The sequence below is a fragment of the Halictus rubicundus genome, chromosome 18, assembly GCF_050948215.1.
Source record: "Halictus rubicundus isolate RS-2024b chromosome 18, iyHalRubi1_principal, whole genome shotgun sequence".
In the NCBI taxonomy this organism is placed as follows: Eukaryota; Metazoa; Arthropoda; class Insecta; order Hymenoptera; family Halictidae; genus Halictus; species Halictus rubicundus.
Window position 1 is genome coordinate 8304635 of NC_135166.1, and position 26584 is coordinate 8331218.

Sequence of the window (26584 nt, forward strand, 5' to 3'; positions counted from 1 at the left end):
ATGTTTTCCAAGAGGATTTTTGGCGACTCGAAAAAAATTTTGTATCATGTTAGTATCATTTTCTACCTTACCGGCACAACGCTTGGATTAGGTGCCGTTTCTAAGCTTGTCATTGCTGTATGCGGGTTGAGTCAGGTCTGGGTTAGATTTGGATATAATTATTTTCAATATTTATTGTTTCATAGGCATGGTTCAACGTGGCGGTAAATATCGCTTGAATATGTGCCCAGACAATAAAATAGACGCACTACATTGATTGGTTTGATACAAAAACATGTTAAAATTGGTACAGAAATGCCTGTAAGGTAGAAAATGTTATGTCGGTATGGTAGAAAACGACAGTAAAATGGTTAAAAAAAATTCTTTTCAAATCGCCAAAAATCCTTTAGGGAATCCTATTTATAATGCAAAATGAGGCCATGCACAAAATTTGAGCTCAATGCGACTTGGCCGATTTTCAGAACTTTAGCAAATATGTGACAGACTAAGAGTAGCAACGAAGAAGAGGCACGTATAGCATAGCAAGAGTAAGAACGAGATAGAAACAAAATATAACATATTCAAAGCTGTAACAATAATTTAGGGGAAAGTATAATCAATTAACAGATAGAAAGTAGAAATAAAATAGGACAAACTGATTAAATGATTGAAATAGATCATAGATCGAACATAGTAACGAAATAGAAAGAAACAGGAGGAAATAATGATATAGATCAGAGTAAAATAACATAGAAAGTCTAACAGATTCGGAGCAAGAAGAATGTAGGAAAAGTGTAACAGAGAAAGAGTACAAATAAGATGAGAAAACATAAAATAAATTAAGTTTAGAAATCTGATAGTAGCAGACAGTATCATGGATGAAGAATAAGAGAAGGAATAAGTAGAAGTAGTCAAGGAAGTGGTCGACTAATATGCGTGAAATTACGATACATTCAGAGGGTGAATAAGACAGGAAGATTATAACAGATGGACAGCAGTAATAAATTGGGAGACGAGTGCAATAGATTAAGTGTACGAATAAGATAGGACGAGAGCATAATAGATTAAGTGTAGGAACAAGATTAGTATAAAGAGACATGAATGAAGGGTTAAACGACTACGGTATCAACAGACGTAAGATCAGCGAGACAAGTGTATAGAGTTAAAGACAGATGATCACGAACAGAGTTTCCGGGTTTGAATTCGGTAAACTTTTGCAAGTAGCTCGGGACAAAGATGTTTCTGCGATGACCGATAGTCGAAACATTTCGCTCGACAGACAGGAGCTAAATTGTTTTTTCTTTTTTATAGCGTTGAATAAAGGCGAGCCGGTTGATTTAGAGGACATCGTTGTCTCCGAAAGCGCTCGCGATAAAACGACCAGGCTGGGACGGGCGGGACTTATGTCGTCGGAAAGTTTCCCAAGCAAAGTTCCCTTTTGCTTGAGACGCAGGCTTTTAATTAAAATTTAGGCACCGTTAGACTCGTTTCGAGCGGTGGTTGACACTGGAGGTCTGGCGCGAACGTATTCGGTAAAATTTCTGGTCTTGATGCTCGCTTTGAGGGAAAACGAGCCATCGGTTGTTTACGATCGGACGGAAGCGTGCTTCCTGCTCTGAGAGACTCTTATTAAACACCGAGTGATAATTTAGAGGGAAGCTTCAATTTAGTAACGTGCGGCGGGGGGTTTCAGAGCGAAATTGACCGTGCTGGAATAGTTCCTGAACAGAGACGTCTGAAAAATCGAGAGACTGTCAATACATTTCAAATTAATGTTCTTGTCCACAATGTTACCATGTTAACAAAATATAAAAACCTTAAGGGTCTCTTTCACTCCTAAAGGTGATTTCCTGCCGACTAAGAAATTATCCCTCTCAGGATGGTGGAATAGTTTTTGAACAAAGAAGTCTGAAAAATTGAGAGCTTAGACTGTTAATACATTTTAAATTGTTGCACTCGTCCATAAAGGTTCCGTATTAACAAATTAATACAAAGGGTCTACTTCACTCCTGATAGAGGTTCCTATTGACTAGGAAATTATCCCTCGCACAATCTATCCGGGTGGAATAGTTTTTGAACAAAGAAATCTGAAAAACTGAGAGCTTAGACTGTTAATACATTTTAAATTGATACACTTGTCCATAAAATTTCCATATTAACAAAATAATACAAAGGGTCTACTTCACTCCTGAAAGAGGTTCCTATTGACTAGGAAATTATTCCTCGCAGAATTTACCATGCGAAAGCATCTATCGATTATCTTTCACCTGGAAAATGATCTGTATCAGGAAAAATGCACGTTCTCCCGAGTGACTGACAAATAGCGAACAGATCTGCACGCATTTGTCAGGCGAGACTATGCCGGAGCGATGACTAGAGCTCGCATGAACGCGTCGAAGACGGATAAGAAAAGAAATCGCGCGAAGCGTTGATTTACAGCGGCGATTTAGTCACGTTCCGGTTACAGTTCGATAAAATATTATGCAGTTCTCGTTTCTGGCGACGATATTTTAAAGGATTGCGACTGGAACGTGACCAAGTCGTCACTGGACCGCTACTGTAAATCAAGTTCGCCGATCCGGTCTTTGTTCGCATATAGTTGCAGGCAATGTTCTTGCACGTGGAGCATTCGCACTTCCGGTCCGTATCTTGTTTCGAAACGTCGCGTCGGCGAGAAGCGTTGAACGAGACCATAACTCGTTACGTATATTCTTGTTCGATGGAAATGATTAAAAATTGGGAGAGATTGCTAACTACCTGTACTTCTGGTCCTTATCTTGTTTCAAAACGTCGTCGAGAAGATGACATTCATTGGCTTTGTATAATTCTTGTTCAACTCCTTGCACTACTGTCCATTTTGTGATTATACCGATTAGAAATTCTTCATCGTTCAGAATTTCATAGAAAAAAATGATAGTTTTATTTATTATATGCCTATGTTTTCTTTAAAGGCTATATGTCAACTACAACAAAATAGAATTTAAAGGAAATTAATAACATACATATTTATTAGACTCTGTTCAGAACCTGACTCGATATTGTAGAGTAAGGGGTAAACGAAAGATGCTGAAGCTTCAGAGAAGTAGCGAAGTTTGCTAACAATTAATAAAGTTAGATACAAATTAATCAAGTCTGCTATCAATGAATAAAGATCGTTAGAAATGACTGTAAATCTCTAGATATTGATAATAGTTTGCAAACAATGAATAATGTTCATCGAAAATGAATTTCCTAAAACGAGCGAGGGTTGTTAAAAGTTAATGCAGCTTGTTAACAATTAGCGGACCTAGCTAAAATAAGTTTGCTAGGGATTAGCGAAGCTTAACAAACACTTGGTAACTATTGCAGAAATTTAGCGAGCGTGGTCAGCAATTAACCACGTAGCCGTTTTCGACGAGTATACTCGTCACGAAGAAATGGCAATACAATTTTGTTTTATGACGAGTGTACTCGTCAAAACAGCTATACGTTAATTTTTTTTACGCAATTTAGATACACATTTTTCAAAGAGGTCGCAACAGCTAACTGGTTAATAAAGCTCGTTAAAAATGAGATAATCTCATTCAAAATTTATACACAAACCCGCGAAGTTTAGTGGACATTGGTGCAGCTCGTTAATCGCATTCGCGTGTCCGTCTTTCATTCATATCCGCACGCATAATAAATTCATGAGATTCCGTCGATTAGAATATGGAAAAACGTTCAGTCGCAGTATCGTGGAGTCGATCGCCTCGAAAAAACCTCTAGTCCATTGTTTCAACACTATTTTTGCGAAACGTCTGGGAAGTCCACGGACGCAGGTGTCGCAGGAAATTTCGAAACAGTCCAGGTCGGCTTAAGCTCGATTCTCACCAGCGCGGCGCGGAGTTTAGCACGCTCGGCGTTCCTCGACGCCAACAAAAGAAGATGAGTGTAATCTATCGAGGCGATCTTTGAGCATCGTTAGCGTCAACGTTGTGCAACACGTGCAACGTCTTCACGGCCTCGGGCAGTGTCGCCAGATCAAGACTCGTTCCCTCACTCTAATTTAGTGACGCGTTTCGTCTCTGTCGTGCAGGGTAGCTTTTTCCCCTGGATTCGTGCTCCCTCCCCTCATCCGGCGATACTGGTCTCGGGACTGAATCGAACTCGGCTTGAAGCTCCCCTAAACTTGCCCAAAAGTTGAACGCTGGATACCCGCTTCTGCAAGTGGATTGAAAAAACTGAAATCAATCTTTTACGAGTAACTTGGAAGTCACGCGTTTGTTATTTGCATTTTTCGTTGTAAATCTCGCTTCGTTTTATCAAATGCCTGTAGTGCTTACGTCTAGACTAGTCTTTATGTCAAATAAACATTCTGTGCGTTAATTGCGAGACGTAGGAACCATACTGGGAGTCTCTTTCTCTTTTTCGTAGTTTCATTACTGAGGAACGTGTTGATAGTCGCAAATTCTGTTAATCTTTTGACTGCGTCAAAGTACACCCACCCATGTCCGCAACGAATGCATAAAATCCGCAATCTGGTCGGTGGTAGCGAACGTGTTAAAGTGTAGTTTAGCTATTGAAGTCAATTGGACGACTTGTCTACGCGCGATGAGCGTCGCGTCACGCGTCGGTGGGAACGAACCTTTAGGCGCGCCGGTGCACACGGACCCACCTTTCTCCCTTCCGATGGAAGTCGCCGCGAATTCTCTCCTCTACCTTGTCGCGTCGCGTCGCGTCGCCTGGAAACCCGTTTTCCAACGCGAACACACGCAGCCGTCAGTCCCGCCGATCCATTCACGGACGCTTGTTATCGGCCGGCGATATCTGCGAAATCGTTGGATGATAAATGCCCACCTAGTCGGGAAAAGAAGGAAACGCAGGGAATCACGCTTTCACGCCTCCCAGTTCCATTGATTGTCGCCTAATGACTCTCGGGCAATTTTCCTGATCCATCGACACAACTCGAAACGCGAAATCGCCGGGAATTTAGGTCAGAGCTACATTATTATCAATTCATCACAGGACACAGGAACAAAAGATTATGCCTCTCCTTGACAATTCAGATGATGACTAACAACAAGAGTACACGGCATTCGGGTCACCGGTTTAATTGAAATTTTGCACACCTTGCATCAGAGTCGCCAGATCAAGACTTGTTCCCCTACTCCAATTTCCCCTTCTACTGCGCTACAGTATAAACGTCGCAGAGTTATCCCCACTACCGCGGGGTATACCCCGTGAGGGGCCTCGAAGCTCGAGAGGCCTCGGACGACGAGGAGTATAAACATAACACGGCTCAGGTATGTCTCCTGGACGGTACACGACGCTGGCAAGACCCGTGTTGTTGACATATATCGAGAATTCACTGTATTCCCCACGCTTCCACCGCGGCCCGGTCACGTTTGGCCGTTCGTCTCTGTTGTGCATACTCCGGTACTGGCAGAGAGAGAGAGAGAGTAACTTTTTCCCCTCGATTCGTGCTCCCTCCCCTCATCTGGCGACACTGCCTTGCACACCTTGCCTTAAAAAGACGTCTCATTGATGTCGTGGATTTCGGATGCCAAAGTTGACTCAACCATTGTAAAACAGTACAAACCGTTTGACTTTCGGCAATTGCGCCAGGCAAAAATAAATAGTACGTTCTGAAACCGCAGAATTAAATCGTAAAGCAAGTGGTGTTAACGGAGTAATTTGTTAATTCGAAACAATGTAAAGACAAGTAGAATGGGAGAGACAAAAATGTCATCGAATTACTGCTTGAGAAGAGAAGACAAGTTACGGAACAGCGACAGCGAACAAAAATGACGATTCGCCTTCTTCGGTTAACGGGTTAAAGAAAACGCTTTACACAGGAGGAGCTTCGGGTACTGCTTCGTCTACGTGAATACGAACGACGCCAGTTGAAAAGAGTGCGTGTCGAACATATTTCCCCGGGTTCTATATTCTGTGTAAGTTTCATCAAATTTGGAGAGAACATGGCCGGGATGAGCGTCGGAAAATTCATTTGCACCGTTTGAATCGTCGCCTCGCGCGCTGGTGACATCGAAACGCGACTATCCTCGGCCCTCAATTTTCGCGGCGGTCGTATCTTTCTGTCATACAGTGACTCACGAAAGTATTCGAACGCTTACGTTTACAAATTTTAATGAATAAAACTAATCTCTACTAAACTAATCTGTATAGAACAATTTGGTATCTATAGTAAGGGGGAACTCTCAAGATTATGTCAGTAAAATTTGAAAAGGATTCAACAACGTAGGCAGAAGTTATGATATATTTATTAGAAACACGCATAATAAGTGACTCACAAAAGTATTCGAACGCTACATATATTATTACATTATTTAATGTTAATATTTTGTTGGACCACCTTTAGCAGTAACGATGTGTCTCAATCGACGTTCCATACTATAAACCAATGATTTTGTAAAAGTACACTCAACGGAATTCCATACTTCTATGATTTTTTGTTTCAATACCTCCTTTGAAGTTATTCGATATTTATTTAATCTTTTTCCGATTTCAGCCCATACATTTTCAATTGGATTTATGTCTGGACTTTGCGGTGGAGTAGTTAACATATGTGGTGTGTTATATATATGATCCATTCTTTCACAATTCCTGCAGTATGCTTGGGATCGTTATCTTGTTGGAAGTGGAAGTCTTCCAATAATCCTAATTTGCGGGCACTTTCTTTAAGGTTGTTCCTTAAAATATTTAAATACTTATATTTATCGAGTATTCCATCAATGAATACCAAATTTCCGGTGCCACTTGCTGCCATGCACCCCCACACCATAACCGATCTGCCTCCGTGTTTCACCGTTTGGTGTAAATTTTTAATTTCCAATTCCGTATTTGGTTTTCTCCAAACATAATTTTGACCATCCGAGGCAAAGATGTTAAATTTAGACTCATCCCAAAAGATGACTTTATCCCAGAAAAAAAGATCTTTATTGAGATATGCTTTTGCAAAAGCCAGTCTTTTTTTCGATTTACCGCATTAATGTATGGCTTCTTTCGTGGTACACTACCATGAAAATACATAATTCGGGATGAACTTCTTTATGAAACATATCAGCTACCATAAAGGATCTTCTTTTATTTCGCGAATGATAATTTTCTGTTCTCTTTCAGTTAATTTCTTTCGTCGACCTGATCGAGCGTTGTTCGCAATTGTTCCTTCATTTTTTGATTTTTTAATAATATAATGTATTGTAGATTTATTTCTGTTTATAATTTCTGCAATCTCGTTATATGATTTTCCATCCTTATGCAATCGAAGTATCATTTCTCTTTCACACTTTTGTGTTTCTGACTTTTTAGTCTTCATTTTAACTACTACTGTGTACAGTTCTACGTTGCTGTTACGGAAACGATGCCTTAACATCAACTGAACGTACCAATGTTTTCATTTAGTAGTAATGTGTACATTCCTTTCTAAGAAAGATGAAAACATATCAACCGCGTTACAGCGTTCGAATACTTTTGTGAGTCTCTTATTACGCGTGTTTCTAATAAATATATCATAACTTCTGCCTACGCTGTTGAATCCTTTTCAAATGTTACTGACATAATCTTGAGAGTTCCCCCTTACTATAGATACCAAATTGTTCTATACAGATTAGTTTAGTACATCTTATTTTATCCATTAAAATTTATAAACGTAAGCGTTCGAATACTTTCGTGAGACACTGTAGGTCGCACGGAAAATTTACTTCAGAGCGTATAAACACGACCGAGCAGATGTTACCCCGTGGCCGCTATGGCATTGCATCATCGTAACGCGTAGATTACCCGCGGTCCGAAAGCGGGCGACTCTATCGATCGTCACCGGGCCGAGATAACGCCCTGGCGACAGTCCAAATTGAGCGGGCAATGAGAGAGAGCGAGAAAGAGGGAGAAACCAAGAGGAAGGAAGAAGAGAGAGAGAGAGAGAGAGAGAGATCGCGTAAAAATATGATAATCGGTCAATAAAACGGAGCCCGGCTTCCCATCGCGTATCTCGTCATCTGCTTCCAGTCCTCTCCATCAACCCGCCCGTATCCCAGTCGATTCTTTTCCTGTCGCGGATCTGGAAACTGAAAAATACGGTTTTATGATGATTCAAGGGGACCGATCAATAGCATAACTTATCCCGCGACGCGCCGATTGAAAAATACGTGACTCAATTTATTTCCGCGCGTCGTCGCATCCGTCGACGTAATGGAATTAATTCCGAGGTGCACGCCCGGAATGCGGAAAAGTATGCGTTTTGTCATCGCGTACCACCTAATGACAAATTTTTCTATTCAACCTGTCAACATCTCTCTGACTTGCAATTGGAAAAATGATTCAATTGAGAATGCACTTAGCATACGCTGTGTATATTGTCAGAGTTGAAGGATCGCTAAATCTTAGGTGAAAAATGACTCAATTTATTATAACTGTCAAAAAATGATTGTACGACGATCTATCTGGGGGCATTTTAAAGTGTTAGTTTCACTACCCCATGCTAAACAGATACACGATTCACGGAAGTTCGACTGTGAAATATTCTTTCGATGCGTCTCGGATTGTTCTAGCGTCGACGTGAAAAGAATCGTCGTTCTGAAATTTTCTGTTACCTCCCCTAGGGCGTTTGGAAAAATTGTGAAACGCGTTCGGGCAGCACAGTTATTATCGCCGAGCTGCGAGATGAAACGATCGACAACGGTCCAGAATACGAGATCGGCTAAAGTATTAACCGTGCCGGAACGACGCATAAACCAACGAAGCGTTTTCAGTTTATGGCGCTGCCGAATTGCCCGTGCAACAGTTGGAATTGCTGCCGTAACGTTTACACAGCCACCGGAGCGGCGAAACTAAAATTTAACTGTTCATTTGCTAAAATATCCAATCTTTCATAGCGACATTTTGAGACTTCTTGTAGAGAACACTGTTGGTACGCGAAACCGCATTTTTTAGGAGAAAGAAAAATGTATGAGTCGTTTATTACGCAAACTTTTTAAAAAATGGCACTCGGCTTTAAGCAAATAACAAGCTCACCTTCGATTAAACGTATTAATTAATAAGTAGAGAGACACAATTACTGTGCAGGGGGGTACTAATTACTGTGACTATATTAATTATTCTTATTTTTAAAGCATATTGAATATTAAACAAGAGATATGTATCATACACATTAACTGATTTTAATGAAAAAAATTTAATATCTCTTTTTTAACAACTTGCCCTGCAATATCGAGTCATACTCGTTATGAAGATTCTGAACAGAGTTTAATAAATATGTATGTTATTAATTTCCTTTAAATCGAAATAAAATTCTATTTTGGCGTTGTTAATGTACAGCTATTGAAGAACGTATAGGCATATAATAATAGATATAAATTTTCTCCTTTTTTTTTAGGAAATTACGAATTACAAAAAAGTTCTAATCACTGATACCGTAAAATAAATCGTAGTGCAAGGGGTTAATATTCATTATGCTTTAGAAATAAGTATAATTAATATAGGTACAGTAATTGATACCCCCACAGTCATTGGGTTTCTTGCTCTTGCTCATCTTTTCAGGGTCATAACTGTTTGGCCTGTTAATTGGGGATTGGTAGATTTATATCAGGAAGGAACATCTGTTGACGCAGAAGAGTGGAGAACACAAAATAGTTTCCGTTTCGTTATCAGATGTCCCAAAATATTCCCCTAGAGATTCGAAATTCACTGAAGAGGATGACGCTTGGTTTCTGAATGTCTAATCATCGGTTGTTGTGACAATCAATTTCGGAAGTCGAGATCGTTTAAATATTCAAATATTCGTTCAGAGATCAGAGTATTTTTACTATTGAACGCTCAAAGTACTTGATAGCGGCTTGAGAAGCTTAGCAGTGAGAGTCGTTGATTCATGGAACTTGATACCGGTATCCAGGAATTTGTAGAAGATGATACTAATGGCTCGAGGCCTTTATAACGCGATACTTGTGAACTGGAGTTCATAGAAGGCATTCGCGAGAAGTTATGACTCCTAGTAAATACTACCGCTGATGTGAAACCTTCGAAAGGCAATGATGCGGTTCTAGTCGTCGTACAAAATACTAATGATATTCTAAGACTCATTAAAGATACTACTGTTGACATGTACAGTGACACCCACTAATATTCGGACGCTCTTAAAAATCGCATAACTTTGTCAATATTGGACTATACTACTTGAATTTTTTTGATAAGTTAGAACAATTGATTCGCTGCATAACGTGAAAAAAATATTTGATTAAAATTGTAATTGGTCGAAATTGCAGAGAAAGTACCAACAGTTGTATTTTGCAACTTTTTTATGCAGGCTTATATTAAAAACTTAAAAAGTACGTTTTGTACATCTGTATCAATTATACATATTCTGAATATTTCATCTAAATCGGTCAACGTTGCAATGAGCTACAAAGTTTAACGATGAAAGCTTAAGGGTGAAACTCGCAGAATTTCGCCCTTATGTGATCATTTTGAAACGTGTGTAGCTCATTACAACGTTCACCGATTTTGATAAAATTCGCAGAATATGTATAATTCTTACAAATGTACAAATCGTACTTTCTAAATTTTCAATGTAAATCCACATAAAAAAGTTGCAAAATACAACTTTTAGTATTTTCACTGCAATTTCGATCAATTGCAATTTGTAAAAAATTTTTTTCACTTTATGTAGCAAACCAATTGTGCTAACTTCTTAAGAAAATCCAAGTCGTATGGTCTAATGTTAACAAAGTTATACGATCTTTAAAAGCGTCCGAATGTGAGTGGGAGTCACTGGAACTCATGGAAAACCTAACCAATGACCTTACAACTCATAGCACACACTGTTGACAACTCTTAGGCTACATAAAAAACGCTAGTAATGGCCTATAGATCTTAGTAGACGATACTCGTTTGTATGTTCATTTTTCCAGAGTGAAGGCCGAACGAGCATTCGTTCGTTTGGTCTAAACGCGCCATAAGATATCTGACAAGGACTCCAATCAGAGGTTTCGACGATCATGTACTTTTGAAAGACAGGAGCATTCCGATCCCCCGCGATATATGCAAAATATTAGGTGGGATTGATAGACGACGACCAATATCGCGTACAACGAATCCAAGGTCGTCAGTACTCTCTTCTTCAGGTTCAGGTCCAGGTCCATCAAGAAATATGCCTGTCACAGTGAAGGACGTTAGTAGTCGTATTCAGACAGCTCTCGCGTGTCTAAACTCTGAATCCGTTTCGCACCGAAAGCACCTACGTATGTACTAATCGCAGCCTAATCTACAAACTTGATTCTACTCGACGCTGCATTGGCAATCGCACCCGTTTATATTTAATATTCTGTCGTCGGCTCCACGCATGTGAAATTCCCCACCCATTAATATTCGGATATTCTTAGAAAGACGGTAACGTTTTAAATATTGGACCATACGGCATGGATTTTTTTTTAGAAATTAGAACAATTAGTTTGCTACATGACGTGAAAAAGAAATTTTGGGGAAAAAGCGGTTGGTTGGAATTGCAGAGAAAATACTGAAAGTTGTTTTTCACAACTTTTTTATGTGGGCCCACATTGGAGATTTAAAAAATTCATATTGTGGATGATCGATTGAACACTGGTCAGATTATCCGAGTTTTTCCGTGATTTGGCGATATCGACTGAAAAGTTCAGGCGGATCGGATCGGTGGAGCGGGTTGAAATCCGGCCGAAACGTTTGCAAACAAGTTCCTTGGAAAGGCCGGCGGACGGCCTCGTATTTTCATTAGCCATCCATCCAATAGATCGGCTCCGGAGTCGCATTTATTATGTATTTATATCTCCGGCGACCACCACGTGTGCTCACCACAGCGCGGCTTATTGATTCTATCTCTGCACTTAATATTTATAGACCGGTGAAATATTGCGCGTGTTCCTACACACTTCCCGTTTACGTCGGGAATGCGCGCCGCAAAACCATTCCGCTTCCTCTTCAACTATTCACAATGCTGACGTTTATCTAGGAGTACTAAGGGATCGGCTCCTCGAACACACGGCTTTGAAGAGACATGTAATTTCAGTTATTTACTTTTTGCAAAAAATCCTCAAAAAATGATTTATCGTGTCGTACACCTTTCCGTTTAACACTAGATTGTCGGATGAAAAAGAAGTTATCTGGTCAGTTAGTGATTCCCTCTGACAGATTGGTGGTATTGTACGATAATGAGGGTGATCAGATACCTACCTCCATAATTCTATTAAAAACCAACATATGTTTTGAAAAAGAATTATGTAAGTTTTTCTATAGCAATAAAATCGTAAACGAGTCAAATTGACTCGTTCCGGCAATCTAGTGTTAATATTAAAACAATTGCTGTATGTAAAAAACACTTTCTATAACCAGTGTCGCCGGACGAGTGGGGGAAAAGTTACCCTCTCTTTGCGAATACAGAAGTGTAGCTCGGTAGAAGGGGAAGTTAGAGTGGGGGCACAAGTCTTGATCTGATGACTCTGTCTATAACTACTATGCGACACAGCTACTATCACTCCTTCCAAAACTCGAACATTTCATTTTTATTTTTTTTTATTCATATTTTATTTTACAAATTAAACGTTTGTGTCAACGTTTTCTGTACTCGAAATGTGTTTGAACAGTGGTGTAGAAGAAAATGATGAAAGTGATAATTATGTTTTGTCTAAGACGATTTTCCCTAACCGGCACAGACATTTCTAATGAATTATTCTACTTTAAAAATAACTTTTTACCGAACCCTTTTCACGTGTCTGCTAAAAATTAGCAAAACTACTGGTCACAATTTTACATGAAATAAATCATTGTTTGAATTAGGTTGAGACATGAATAGAGTAACGGAGACATAAGTGCCTACGTGCGTCCTGAAATGTCTTGCGTATGCGCCATAAATAATGTCAAAAGTAACCGAAATATGTAACATCGTGAGTAGCGTAAACATTTTCGGATTGGGAACACGAATTTTTAATTCTTTGACACAGGCTACACGTGTCGCGCGATCGTTTGTTGACTCTCGCAGCAAAGCGATCCCGCGATTTTCGTTTATTTTCCTCCATTGTTGTGGCGTGTCTCATGTCGGCCGATTATTTCAATCGCTCCGCACGGGGCACCATGCCAATCGTGACACTTCTCTGCTGCCCAAAAATACAGTTCACATTCGCACATCTACGCCGCGACACGTTTTAGAAATTCCTCGCTGAGAATTTCATTTTGCGCCGGTATGCTGGCACGAGTTTCGACGTGCCTGAACCTTGCCTTCTTACAGAGTGACATTCTTAAGCCACGACCACACTGAAGCAACATCGACCGACTTTCTGTGGCTGTTGCTTTAATGTAGAAGTGGCTTTACGTTCTGTGTCGAGTCGAACATTCAGTCGTGTTGGTTCGATATATTGCAACCGAGTTTTGAGCACATTTAACTTGAAATAAAATAACAAATAATCATTTGAAATAATGAATTATTTTATTTTGTTCAGATAATCGAGGTCCTACTGTCTTTACTTTGAATACGTGAAATGTCGTTTGAGCAACTGCTAGATAAGTTAAAGTAGTGCCGAATAGGTTATATGTATAGTAAAACGGAAGACGATAACTTTAGCGGGACCAGAGTCGCCAGATCAGGGGAATCGACTGTAATGGAGGGGAAAAAGTCTCTCTCTGCCAGTACTGCGTTAGTCTCGTGATATTGCGACACATGCGAGACAGACACGAGACGCATCACGTGACTGGGTGGTGGCAGACGCGTGGGGGAATAGCGCCTTAAAAGGGGGAAGGTAGAGTGGGGAGATAAGAGTCAATCTGGTGACTCTGAACGAGACATCTGTCAACTTACAATAGAACTACTGTATGAATTTCAACGCGAAGAGGGCGTCATAAATGTTGTTTTCCGCTTGCAAATACGAATTGTGTTCACACACTGAACAGGTCACTGTACGACAGCCACGGTAGAGCCAGAGAATTTGGTTCCCCGGGCATAAGCGACTTAGCGGAAAACGAACCACGCCTTCTTTCGATGGTTTAGCCCAGAGCCGGGCAACTTTTTCCCCGCCGTCGCTGCACGACCCCCACCATTAGTTTACCGGTTCTCCCACTCTCCAGCACCACTCCTAGCTTGACTTTATCTCCAGAGCCGGGGAACTGGGTCCCGCGGGCCGCACGTTATTTCTTTCATAGGATACCAGTCGAAGGGTAGGAGACGCTAGTAGACGTTGGGAACAGGGGAAAGAAACAGTGTGCGGCCCATGGGTCGCCAGGTGCCCTGCTCTGGTTTAGCCTATGACAGCGATGGGCACAGTAGGGGCCCCTCAATGGTCTGCTTCTCCCACCATCTCTCTTTCATGCAGCGCGCACCTACGCCGCGTTCGCTGGAGTCTCGTGTCTTCATTGCCCCACGGTATCGGCGCTTACTGGAAGGGGACAGCGGGCGCTATGGTGGTGTTACGAGCCAGGGCTGCGAGCGACGCGAGAGGCCGGCGAGGGGTTGTTACCCCAGGAATATGGTTTCAATTTGTTAGTTAGGTACGCGGATGCACCCAATGCGAAATCGGGGAGCCGCTAGGATAGTTGACGTCGAGGACGCACCTGATGCGTAATCAGGGAACCTCTGGGAGGTTGGAGTCAAACGCAGACACACCCGATGCGAAACCGAGGAGCTACGAGGAGGATGAAACTTCGCGAACGCACCCAATGCGAAATCGGGCAGTCACTAGGTTGGACACACGGCGAACCCGATATGAAAGGAAGGTGGAAAACTCACAGACGCACCCGATGCAAAATCAGGGAGCTGCTAGGATACGGAAGAACCCAATGCGAAATCGGGGATCCGCTAGGATGGTATAGTTTTCGTGGAAGCACCCAATGCGGAACCGGGGAGCCACTAGGTGGGAGAAATCTTCGTTGATTTGAATTTAAGATTAGTAAGCCTCGTAACTTATATATAATTTAATTGATACAATCCGAGCGGTAAGATTGTATCGTGTGGGAACGTTCAATTATTAGATTAGGATATTGGTCAATAATTAAGGGTTGTAGATTACGCGAGTTAACAAACAAGACGAATATATTCTGATTTAAGATAATTACAAATGTCGTTGTTTGTGTCGCGAGTGAATGTACAATTTGAGAATTTGTTATCTATGATGCACGGTGTTGACGCACTGGCAATGCGGGGTTAGATAGCGATTGTTGAATGCCAAATAGAATATATACCGAACTAACGGAATCTATAAGGTTACGAATTGATTCGAAAGGGACTTTAACCCGATCTCACTAGACTTGACGCGACGTGACTGCACGAGTACTGAACCGCGTCTGAATCTTGACTGAACCGCTTTTCAACTGAACCAAAGAGGATGAAACTGAACGGGTTTATATACCTTGAAAATGAAAGGGGTACTCTGTTTAAGATTTAATGAAAAGCAGGCCTCAGTTAGATTTTCGTTGAAAGGGGTTAATGAAGGTTATCCGGGCTATTTCCTATCAGAATATTGATTAACGGATGCCAGAAGGGAGTGTCTAGAGATTTTGATATAAAGAAGGCATACAGTATCTTTCGTTAATAAAAGGGGCCTGTTGGGACGCTTTTCGTTCTCAGAAAAGAGATTAGAAATTCTAATCGAAATGAACGTGGAGAACGTCTCCATACGTAACAGTGGTGACGATCTTGCCCCAAATGAGACAAAAATGCCCATCCCTGCCGTACGATCTAGTATTCCAAGAAACATATATTCGGTACCTTTAAAAATGCTTGCCCACAAAGGATTAAAACATTTTCGCACGTGCAATTGAATCGGCGCATCTGTGCCGATATAGATTCAAACCGGCGCTAATTGGTCCCGTCGCTTTAATTCGATTGCCCAGCTATCCTGACGAGTTCGCTCGTTACCGTGGATCTGCATTCGGTCGAACATTTACATCCATTTCCTAGGAATCCGTGGTGTCGATGTTTGCAAGCAGTAACGAGATTCTGGCAAGGGAATTCTGTTTACGAAAATACTTTTATCGATTACATATGTACAATGCGGAAGAACGTTTCCGAATGTCCAGCTCCGCATCGATGCGTGTTAATTGCATGGTTTTCCTGAGAGAATGTTGTGCTTACCTTAAAATCGCTAGCAACTGTTCACCGTTTTTCAGTTGAGAAGCTAGCTCGTTGATTTGACTGCTTTTTATTAATTACATTTTATTTTGGTTGAATTATTTTCGGTTCGGAGAAAAGTGAATTGAAAAGTACTACGATTGTCATTCTGTCAAGGGACTACAATTAAAGTCAGTGGATTTTTCCGAACTTGTTGTACAGTTATGGTTAGTTAACTTCACCTTTGCAACCCAGACATTTTTAGCTTTTTTTGTATAATCCTGTAGATTTTGACGAGAAAGTACCAGAAATCCAAGTTTTAATGTTAGGAATTCACTGGTTCAAAAGTTATACGTGTGTAAAATTGTGCTATTTTATGCGTTTCTGTCAAGTAAGGGCGCCACCAGATTGGTATGTATGTACTCGGACATCATCCAATGAACAGGTTGGTCAGAGTTAGGTTCGTGTGGCGGTGTGGCCGATTACGCTTGCAAATCTACGTTATCAACATCACTGCGTGCTTGTGGTGCCATCTGGCGGCTCTGTTCATTAAACGACGCGCGATGCTGAGTACATACTAACATGACGGCGGCCTTACCTGTCAAAAACGCTTAGAATCGCTCATCTTTGAACACGCATAACTTTTGAACCAGTGAATTCCCAATAACAAAACTTGAATTTTTGGCATTTTCTCGTCAAGATGTACAGCATTCTGGACTGCCAAGGTAAAGTTTAACCAAAAATATTGTTGCAAAATAATTTTTCTGTGAAAGTTGAAATTGGTTGATAAAAATCTCAGTGGGTCAGTTAAAGTTTCTTTCGGCGAGCAAGACAACTGTGAATAATTCACTTTTCTCCGAACACACGAGACTTTATTATTTAATATCGTATTATTAAGTTTACTTTTATTTTGCACGTAGATGCATGTACTCACTGCTGTTGTTTTGGATTGTTTGTCGCATCCTAGGTCCAGGCGTATGTCCCAGGATGTCACGCATTCAAGATCCACCGACAACCTCACTTCGTCTTATTTCAGGTACGTAGAACAATAACTGTTTACCCTCGGCAAGAAGAAATATCTGAAAGATGACGAACGAAAAATATTTAGAACAGACTGGTAACGTAATACGTACAGTCTGTCACGGTAATATTCGGCCACTTTTAAAAAGACATTTTTAAGTTTGGACCAAACAACTTTAATTTTTTCGAGATGTTAGAAATTTCCTAGCTGACGTAAAAAAAATTTTTTTTAAAAATTGCAATTGGTCAGAATCGTGGAGAAAATTTTAAAGGTTGCGTTTCACAACTTTATATTTCAATTGTTGTAGAAACTTATCAGACGAAAACCAAACAATTCCAGAGACGCGTATCCCTATTTTGTTCCATAGCCTAGACATACTTGTTTACATACAGATTGATCAACAACTAACAAGAAAATCTGCAAAAATTTTTTATTTCTTAAATATTGTTTAAACAAATAACTTTTTCTTAAATTTTCTTACGAGACTAAATGTATCGATTGGAAACACACAATCCAAAAAACTTTTTATTGTCGTGCATCCTCTAGTTCCCTAGATATTTAAAAAAGATATTTGAGGGCTGTTTTTACCCCCTAGGTATGCATAATTTCAGATAAAATAAATTCGTGTCGAATATTTTTCAACAAACTATTATATATCGTACTAAAATTTTATTAAAACCGGCATGTTACATGTGGATAGTGTCCCTTGTTAATGGCCGGACCAAAAGTTGCCTAATGTAAACGCGGCTTATACCGCGAACTGCCGCGTAGAACGGAATAAACTCGAAAACTCTCGGCGACGATGCAAGAAACGTGACTTGTTGCGGCGCCAGGTGGTTGGTTCGCCGGCCCATTCATGAAATACGTTTTTTCTTCCGGCTGGTAATTTCATTCACGGAAGTTCCATTGTGGCCGCGATATCCGCGTCGGCCATTCGTCCCGCGGATCCGTCTCGCGGGTTCATTTGCGACCCACACGGTTCGCTGCCTTGCGAAATTACGACTTCACGCGGTTCGCCGATCCCGCTTTCGCGCGTGTCAAATAATAAAAGAACCGATTCAGATCCAAAGAACCGATAAACGCCGCGCCGTTATGCTCGCCAATTCATTTTGCCCGATTCCTGAAAAGAATTTCACCGACGCACAGTGGGATATTTAACCGGAAAAGCGTGCAAAAACTATAACAGCGTTATCTGTAGGCTCACGATCATAATCTTATGTATGGTTCAATTCATCATAACGTCAGCTGCAACATTATGAAATAAAAAAAAAACATTTTAACATTTAAGGTGACCTCCATTTTTTATTGAAAAATTTTTTTTTTAATTTTTTATATTGACATTTGTAAGTTTTAACCCTTAGCACTCGAATGGCGACTGTAAGGCGTCACTAAGAATAGCTATATCATTACTCAAAATATTTTTTACATTATTAAATTTGTTCGTATTTAATAAATTACCAAACATTTCAGTATTGTACGAGTAAATTGCATAATTTGAGTAACACGTATAAAAAATATATAGAACGGAGATATTCTAGGTTGGAAGAAATGTTTCGTTTTGGAGATAAAATAGGTTCGAGTGCAAAGGGTTAATAGGGTAATAATTATTGCATAATTAAATTTTTCTGTATAGTAATTAAATTTAACGAGGAATGTTTTGAAAAATTTAATTTTAGGATCGATTTAAAATTTTAAGGGGTGATGCTAATTAATATTTGGACCGTGCTACCTTTTCATATCGCTTCTGCTGTTGCACTTCTTCGTCTCTTCTCCTCAGCTCTCTGCTTACATACGTCCAATCCTCCATATCTCAGCTGCTTGTTCGGAAGTACTGTCAAGAACGTAAAACGATTCCCGATTCTGTTCCATCTAGAATCGGCATTTGTCCCACTGTGCGACGGCGGTAGTAGATTTATCGTTAAACAGTCGATGATGAAAGATGCCGACAGAAAATGAATCAGCGTCTGCCGGTCACTAATCGACCGCTTTCTTTCGCAGGAGCAAGAGCCGCAGCGTGGATCACGGATTCACGACGCCTTTCGACTTGGATTCGTTGCGGAACAAGGTCGAAGGACGCTTCGAGTCCGTCGACAAGCTATCGAAAGGTGAGTAATCCCGTTTGAGAGCGTCTCGAATAAATCGCGGAAGCTTTTCCGCGGAGCAGGAAAAGAATTCGATCGACCGTCGGCGCGGCGGCCGGGCCCAGCCGTGTAGGTCGCGATCGAACGAAGGCCTCTCGCGATCGCAGCAGGCGCTATGCCAGCCGTGTTCGCGTTCGTACGACGACGATCCGCAACCTTACTCGAGCGAATCGCATTGACTTACTTTCCTTAAAGTGGCACAAACGCCGCGACTGATCGATGGTTTCGCGCGCGTCACGCCGATCACGGCATTTGTTCGGGAATTTACCGCGCCGGTTCGCGCATCAGAAATCGATCGAACCCGCCGCGCCGCGGCGATCTATCAGCTTCTCCTGCGAAACGGATGGCCGATCGCCATTCTTCTGCTCGACGTGTTATAATTCAGACACGATGTGTATACATTCATCAATCGAAATAACGCCCACTGCAGTGTATACATTTTACCCTTCGATCGTTGCTAGCTCGTTTATCCGTTTCGCGAACAATTCTTCGATCGAGAGGAGACTCTCGCGCAACAGCCACGACGGCGGGAGATTTTTCAAAATTTTTCCCAGGAAAGTCTTGATGATGCAGGAATTCATTTTCGTGGCATGTGCAGATGCAATCTTCGTGGATACGAGGAAACATCCTTTTTTTAAAGTAGAACGTGTTTATTTATGAATTGGATGGAGTGCAATCTTGCCAACTTGGTTTCCGTGTGAAACGCAATCCTTGGACAATCTTCTTCAAGTCGGATAGATTACACTGGAATTATATCAACTTCCAAAAGGTACAGGAAGTATTGGATAAATAATTTCTTTTTTATCAGAAGAATTAGCTCTGTATTGTTAAAAAACAATATTATGGGTAGAAAATGATATTAACCCTTAACGGTCCAGAAGTATTTCAAGTACACTTCCCACCAGGTCCAAGCTATTTTTCATACGAAGAGAAACTGTGGACTCAACATTTTTATGTCGAGTATAGAAAGGAAAATATTTATATTTTAGTAAAAATTTATTAATATACAGGGTGAGTCACCAAACGTTAGCACCTAAAATATCTTTGTTGTTTCTAAAGATACGTAAAATATGGTAAGGACAAAGTTGAATGGTACAATGGGGCTGACACGATGCAAAAAAAAATTTTGTTTTTATGTCATTTTTTTGGAGATATCAAGGTCACCTTGACTTTTTTAAATGGAACCACCCTTTTTTAAACACCTACAATGATAGTCCCTTTCATTAGGAATTCAGTGACTATAATTAGTCCAAGGTCATTAAAGGTCAAGGACAGAAAAAACGTATAAAACTAAAATATGGAAGCAGAATACGTTTATCACGGTTGAGACTTGTAGGAAATAGTAAACATACTATGGTCGTAGTTAAAGTAAACATACTAAGGTCCTTCAATGTTATTCAGCATTCTTATTTACTATCAGTATGTTTCCAAACGCGATTCCGCTATGTTATATTCGATGACTGAAAAGTGTGATATGATCACAATTTACTGTGAATGTAGAAAAAATGCAGTGCAGGCCCGACTACTTTATGAAGAAAGGTACCCCGAGCGAAACACTCCTTCTAGACATACTTTCACTAATACGTACCGGTTGTTTCGAAGTACTGGAAGTGTACATGCAAGACAGTACAAACGGAAGAATCCCCCGACTAACGAAGACAATGAAATTAATATTTTAGCAGCTATAGCTGTCAATCCTTACGTGAGTACGAGAAAAATTGCCCGGGAAGCAGGCATAAGTCAAAGTAGCGTAATACGAATTCTGGCCCGACATAAATTTCATCCGTTCCACATATCGCTCCATCAAGAATTGCACGGGAATGATATGTTTTTTCTGTTCTTGACCTTGATTGACCTTGGACTAATTATAGTCACTGAATTCCTAATGAAAGGGACTATCATTGTAGGTGTTTAAAAAAGAGTGGTTCCATTTAAAAAAGTCAAGGTGACCTTGATATCTCCAAAAAAATGACATAAAAACAAAATTTTTTTTGCATCGTATCAGCCCCATTGTACCATTCAACTTTGTCCTTACCATATTTTACGTATCTTTAGAAACAACAAAGATATTTGAGGTGCTAACGTTTGGTGGCTCACCCTGTATATTCAGAGTAATAGGATAACAAGATGATTTAAATTTGATTTTTGCTGCCATATACGCGACATTGGACCCAGTAATTAAAAGTGTCATGCCGCTTATATGGCGGCATTGGTCCGTTAAGGGTTAATATTTGGTATTTATCCAATGCCTTGCTCTTAGTAAAATAATAAATGGTGAACAGAAAAATTCTTTACGACCGGAAACAAGATGGAAACAAGATTTGAATAGGATTGATTTTATGTTCTTTTGCTTATTAAGTTGCGTATTGATTCAATTTATTTCTATTGCGCATATATTAGAATATGGCGCCACTTTAAATGTTTTCCTCGATCGTACTGCATCTGTTTGTCGACATAGAATTTTGTAGGCGATTAATACTTGCAAAGAAAAATGATTAATGAGGAAAACGTACGCGTCAACGTACTGTTTAGTCTGTTTCAAATTGTCCAATAGTTAACAGTCTTGCTATCGCGTAAGTAAATATAGAGGGATTTACTGTCCAAATAAAATATATCGATTGACGCAGAGAAGATAAGATACTTTCCGCAGAACGAAGCGAATTAGAAGCAGACGTGGAAAATTGTTACTTCTAGATATTACAATTCTACTGATTATTGTTATTTATTCTACACTATTTCTTGCGAAATTTATTATGAATGGACCAGGAGATAGAGATGATTTTTAATTTCACCTGACGCGCTTTAGACGTAAATGCAATAAGACGGGAGTAATTGTGATCGTTAGACTGTGTGGGTCTTTATGTAAAATAAAAATTTTCTAAGATAATTGTAAGGAATAAAAGTTACACGAAAATGTATGTATTTCTTCTTTCAAAAGTTTTAATGAGTCAGTTATAATGTAAAGATATCCCTAAACTCATGTAATGTCATGTTTTGTATTTCACTTGTCCATTTTTTCTTATAAATGCGTAAAATCCGCAGTATAGCGATCATGCTAAAATGAATAAAGAAGAGGTTAGTCGATCCATTTGTCTATTTCTGTACGAGGATTTGTAGTTTGAATAAACAATCGATCCCAGACCTGACTCCGCGAGGTTTGCTAACAGAATTTTAGAGATTATGTACTGCTAGCCGAATTTAATCAGCTAGGGCTGTAGAAAGACGCGAGATCAGTCGCTTACGGGAAACTGTGGTCAGGGATTTATCGTGACAGGAAGGACAGTGTTGCACGTATTAGTGGGATTTAATGAGTAATTAGGTCAGTACAAGCCGGCTCGCTTTAATAAGGTAGCTGGCTAACTGCGTTCACGCTCTATGCTCTGGCAGCCCGATGCGCGATTAATCAACGACCGATGAATTATCTCCAATTCGCCGTGGCTTTCGTTCCATTCGAATTCATAAAAATATCGACGCGTCTTATCGGAGATAGCGAAGACAGAGACGCTTACTTTTGTTAAAATAAATTTCAAAACATCCCAGAAAAATAGCGCTCGAAGCATTAACTTTTAACTGCTCTCATTCATTGTGATCATTCATTCTTCCAAAACTTTAAATTCGTTGAATGAAAGTATACAGGAAAGTTTTACCTGCATTCACGAGTATTTATCTCGTATTAAAATTATTTTATTTAATAATATATTTATGCTATCATACAATGAAGCTCCGCGCTAGCAATTGCATGAAAAATGAAACGAGAGTAGCTGAGGGTGATATTTAAATATTTATAAAGCTGTCAAAAAATATACTATCTCATTCGGGAGATTTTACAGAATCGTTTTTCATGAAGCATAGGAGCATATCCTTTTGTGTCGTTTGGTGAGCATATCCTCGAATACGTTCCCCAATGAAAGTCATAGAATAAAAACAGTCAAACATCTCAGAAACGTTTTACGACAAATACACTCTAGTACTTTTATACTCAGAATACGCCAATTCCATTTAAAAAAACAAAGTTTACTTCTATATCTCCTTTACCCCTCCAATTGCAACAATACCGTGAATATCATATTAAGTACTTTCTTAAACCCTATAACTTTTGTAAGTAACATTTTCTCGCATTATTTGAAATATCCAAAATATTTAAGTGGACAGAACTCGTGAGACACACTGTATACACAGGGTGTCCCGGTATTGTGGAGTTGTGAATGTGACTGTGTTAGAGTGATTGTTTAGAATGAGGATGCGACATCGTTGCGCCAACGTGTTTGGGTCCTGCGTGAAAGGAAGTCTGTCTGGACCAAAGGGGTGAAGGAGTAAGTGTTTAGGGGCGCCAAGCACCTGGCGTACGTGACTGATTGGGTTTTCCGAATGGATGTGAGACTGATAGAGAGAATTAGAGTGCGAGAGAGGAAGAATGAAAGTGGGCCTCAGATAAAAGAAACGAATACGAGGGATGTTATGGCAGAAGAGCGAGAGTCGCGAGCGAGTGCGTTTACGAAGTATCGAGTTATTAAGAGAGAATAAAGGACTTTAGCGTAATCGGTGTTAAATTATTCCACCCGATACGCCACACCTAAGGCGTAGGAGTTTCGTTAAAATATTCCTACAGTATTGATGGTACAACCGTGGAGGGGGTGTTTCTACATAAGAAAATAAATCGAAAGTATGGAATAAAACTTTGTCATCCGAAGCTTCGTTTTCGAGAAAATCGAGTTTGAAAATTCAGAGAATACGCATGTTATTTGGTAGGAACCGTCCAACGCGTCTGATCATGACCAACCCATTCTACTTCATGCATATACTACTAAAGCACGCGAACCCGACGGGTCTTTCACCTCGAATTTATCGAAAACAAAGACTCAAAGGAAAAAAATTCATACGTAGAATCACCCCCTCCACGGTTGTACCGTCAATACCAGGACATCCTGTACATGTATACAGGATGTCCCAAAAATGATGTACTTCCTTAAAAGGGGTTATTCTTGAGGTCATTTGAGGTCACTTTTTCCTTTACAAAAATGCTCTCCGAGGTTTTGTTCAGGAGTTATCAACGAAAAACACGAACGAACGGACGCTACAGTGGACATTGGCGTTGGTATTGTAGGGATGTGAGTGTGACTGATTGTGAGTCAAGATGATTGTTTGGAATAGCTGCTTGAGAGGAATGATGTATGTTTGTGAGTGCGACTGTGTAATGCGAGATGCACGTGCGCGTGAGCGCTTCGCTTCTCTACGCGAGACGCCGATCCGCGTCTATGTCGCTCGATTGGCGATAGCGTTTTGCTTTTCGGCGGAACGCTTTCGTTCTTCGTAACGGAACAGCGTCAGTAGAGCGAGAGCCACGAGCGAGTGAGTTGATATATTGAAGATTGTCGTTTGAGAGTCGAGTTGTCGAAGTAAAATAAAGTATTTTAGTGAAATCGGTGTCCAAACATTTCACCCGATACCTCACACCCGAGACAGAAGAGTTTAACATATTCCTACAGTATTGGCTGAACCGGAATTCGTCTGCTATAGCCGTGCACTGATTGGTCCGTGTTTTTCCTTGATAACTAGGGGTGTGCGAGAACCTGATGGTCAGGGCGAGTCGGGAAAAGGTCGACTCGGGTCGAGTCGGGTCGAGTCGGGTTCCCGAAAATTTCGAGATTCCCCTAGGAAATCGGGTTTCCCGAAAATTTCGAGAAGATAACATATGACACTCTTGAAAATAATTCGTGATGGACAGCATTCTTTCAATTTACAATAAATAATTCCATATATTCCGAATTGTATTAATTTATAATAATTAATTAAATAAGTAAAAAGTAAAATAACATAATTTGCCGAAAACACCTACAATAAAAAAATCCAAAATCATGAATGTATTCATATTAAAACGAATATAAATGGTTAGTGGGTCCTCGGAATTTTCGGAATTCACGATTCTTTAGGGAATCCCGATTATTCCGAGAATCCCGACTTTTTCGGGAATCCCGACACTTTCGAGAATCTCGACATTTTCGGGTACCCGTCCCGAACCCCGAAAAATTTTGTGTTCCCGACCCGACCCGATATTTCGGGTTCTCGCACACCCTTATTGATAACTCCCTAACAAAGCCGCAGAGGGCATTTTCGCGAAGGAAAAAGTTACTCCAAATGACCTCGGGAATCCCCTTACAAGCAAGTACATTTTTGGGACACTCTGCATAGAACATGCGAAATGTATGTCTTGAGAACATCCAGAAGACTTAAGAAATGGATAAGTCTTTTGTTGGATATGTTCTTTAATAGTACGTTATTCAGCAAACTACACTTTATTCCGTATATACTTTATTAGTATTATAAAGGTGTTGGTATAAATAACGGCACAATGTTTCCGCGTATCGAGTGTTCAATCCTTATGTAAATAGTGTAAGTGAAAGCTATTTCAAAAGTTGCGACCTGCACAGGCTAGCTGCTTCTACCAGACTGACTAACCGACTACGGTCTCGACTTTATGACCCCGCCTGAGTTCTTCTGTCCTTGGTAGAACCGCCCCTTACGCCTAAATCCTTATGCCTAAGACGCTATGGTATCGTTGAATTTCAACATCTTTCAAACGCCCTCGGAATGTCCGAAATGGACGTGGACGCTCGGACGTAACCTGTACATGAAACGCGCGGACGCCCTATGGCTGTACGGTGCTATTCGGGATTATTCCATTTAGGGGACGCGATATCAGCGTTAATCTGTCCCGGTATGCGCGGAGATTGCCACGAAAATTTAAGCGGTGCGTGGTCCCACGGCATTTTATTAAACAGAGGGTCCGAGTATGTAACCCAGATACGCGTGTTCGCGTGTGCAGCCGTGACGCAGGCAGCGTGCAGTATGCGCCCGTTTGCGCCTTTAATGGGCGGCGTGGATTTGCCAAATGACGGTCGCTCGAATTCCCGGTTGTCCGTGGAAATTTATCTAATTACCGAGGCAGAACCGTGCCGGGAGATCGATGATAATCGGGGAATCTGTCAGGCAATTTTAACTCGGATTGCGACCGGTGATTCCGAAAAATTCGCAACGACAGTGACAGATGGCCGCCGCGATGCATACAGTTGCGAATAATGCGCGGAATAAAAGCCAGACGATTCGGAAGAGATACAAGTATTTGGAGCCGCGTAGGAAATGAGCAATAGGGAGGGGGCTTCATTTGGATTTGGTAGTCCTGTTCTATCTCAAAGTATTTGGCGGTACCGCGTTAAACTTTTACGGAATTTTAGAAGAAGATTCTAGTGTACCATTTGAGGGTTCAAGATTTCTACGATTGAATTGTCGATCATACGGGAGTTGTTCTTAATTTTATATAGAGTATAAGTATGGCATTGTTCCTCCTCGAGTTTACCCGCGCGGTTCACGATCCTCCACTTCGATGAATGCTTGACTTTCGTGTTT

The 26584-nt window shown here is 40.5% G+C and overlaps 1 protein-coding gene across 12 annotated transcripts in view; it reads left to right on the top strand.

Moving 5' to 3' along the window:
* The window catches only part of Mtd (TLD domain-containing protein mustard), a 331444-nt gene that overhangs the window by 204053 nt on the left and 100807 nt on the right, over positions 1-26584 (top strand). For 9 of the 12 annotated variants that reach the window (XM_076803624.1, XM_076803622.1, XM_076803613.1 and 6 more), the window contains exons 2-3: positions 16986-17054; positions 19038-19144. In XM_076803624.1, the coding sequence (XP_076659739.1) occupies positions 16986-17054; positions 19038-19144 (176 nt within the window). The remainder of the gene's footprint in view (positions 1-16985; positions 17055-19037; positions 19145-26584) is intronic. The other 3 variants (XM_076803626.1, XM_076803623.1, XM_076803615.1) reach the window with 1 other exon arrangement.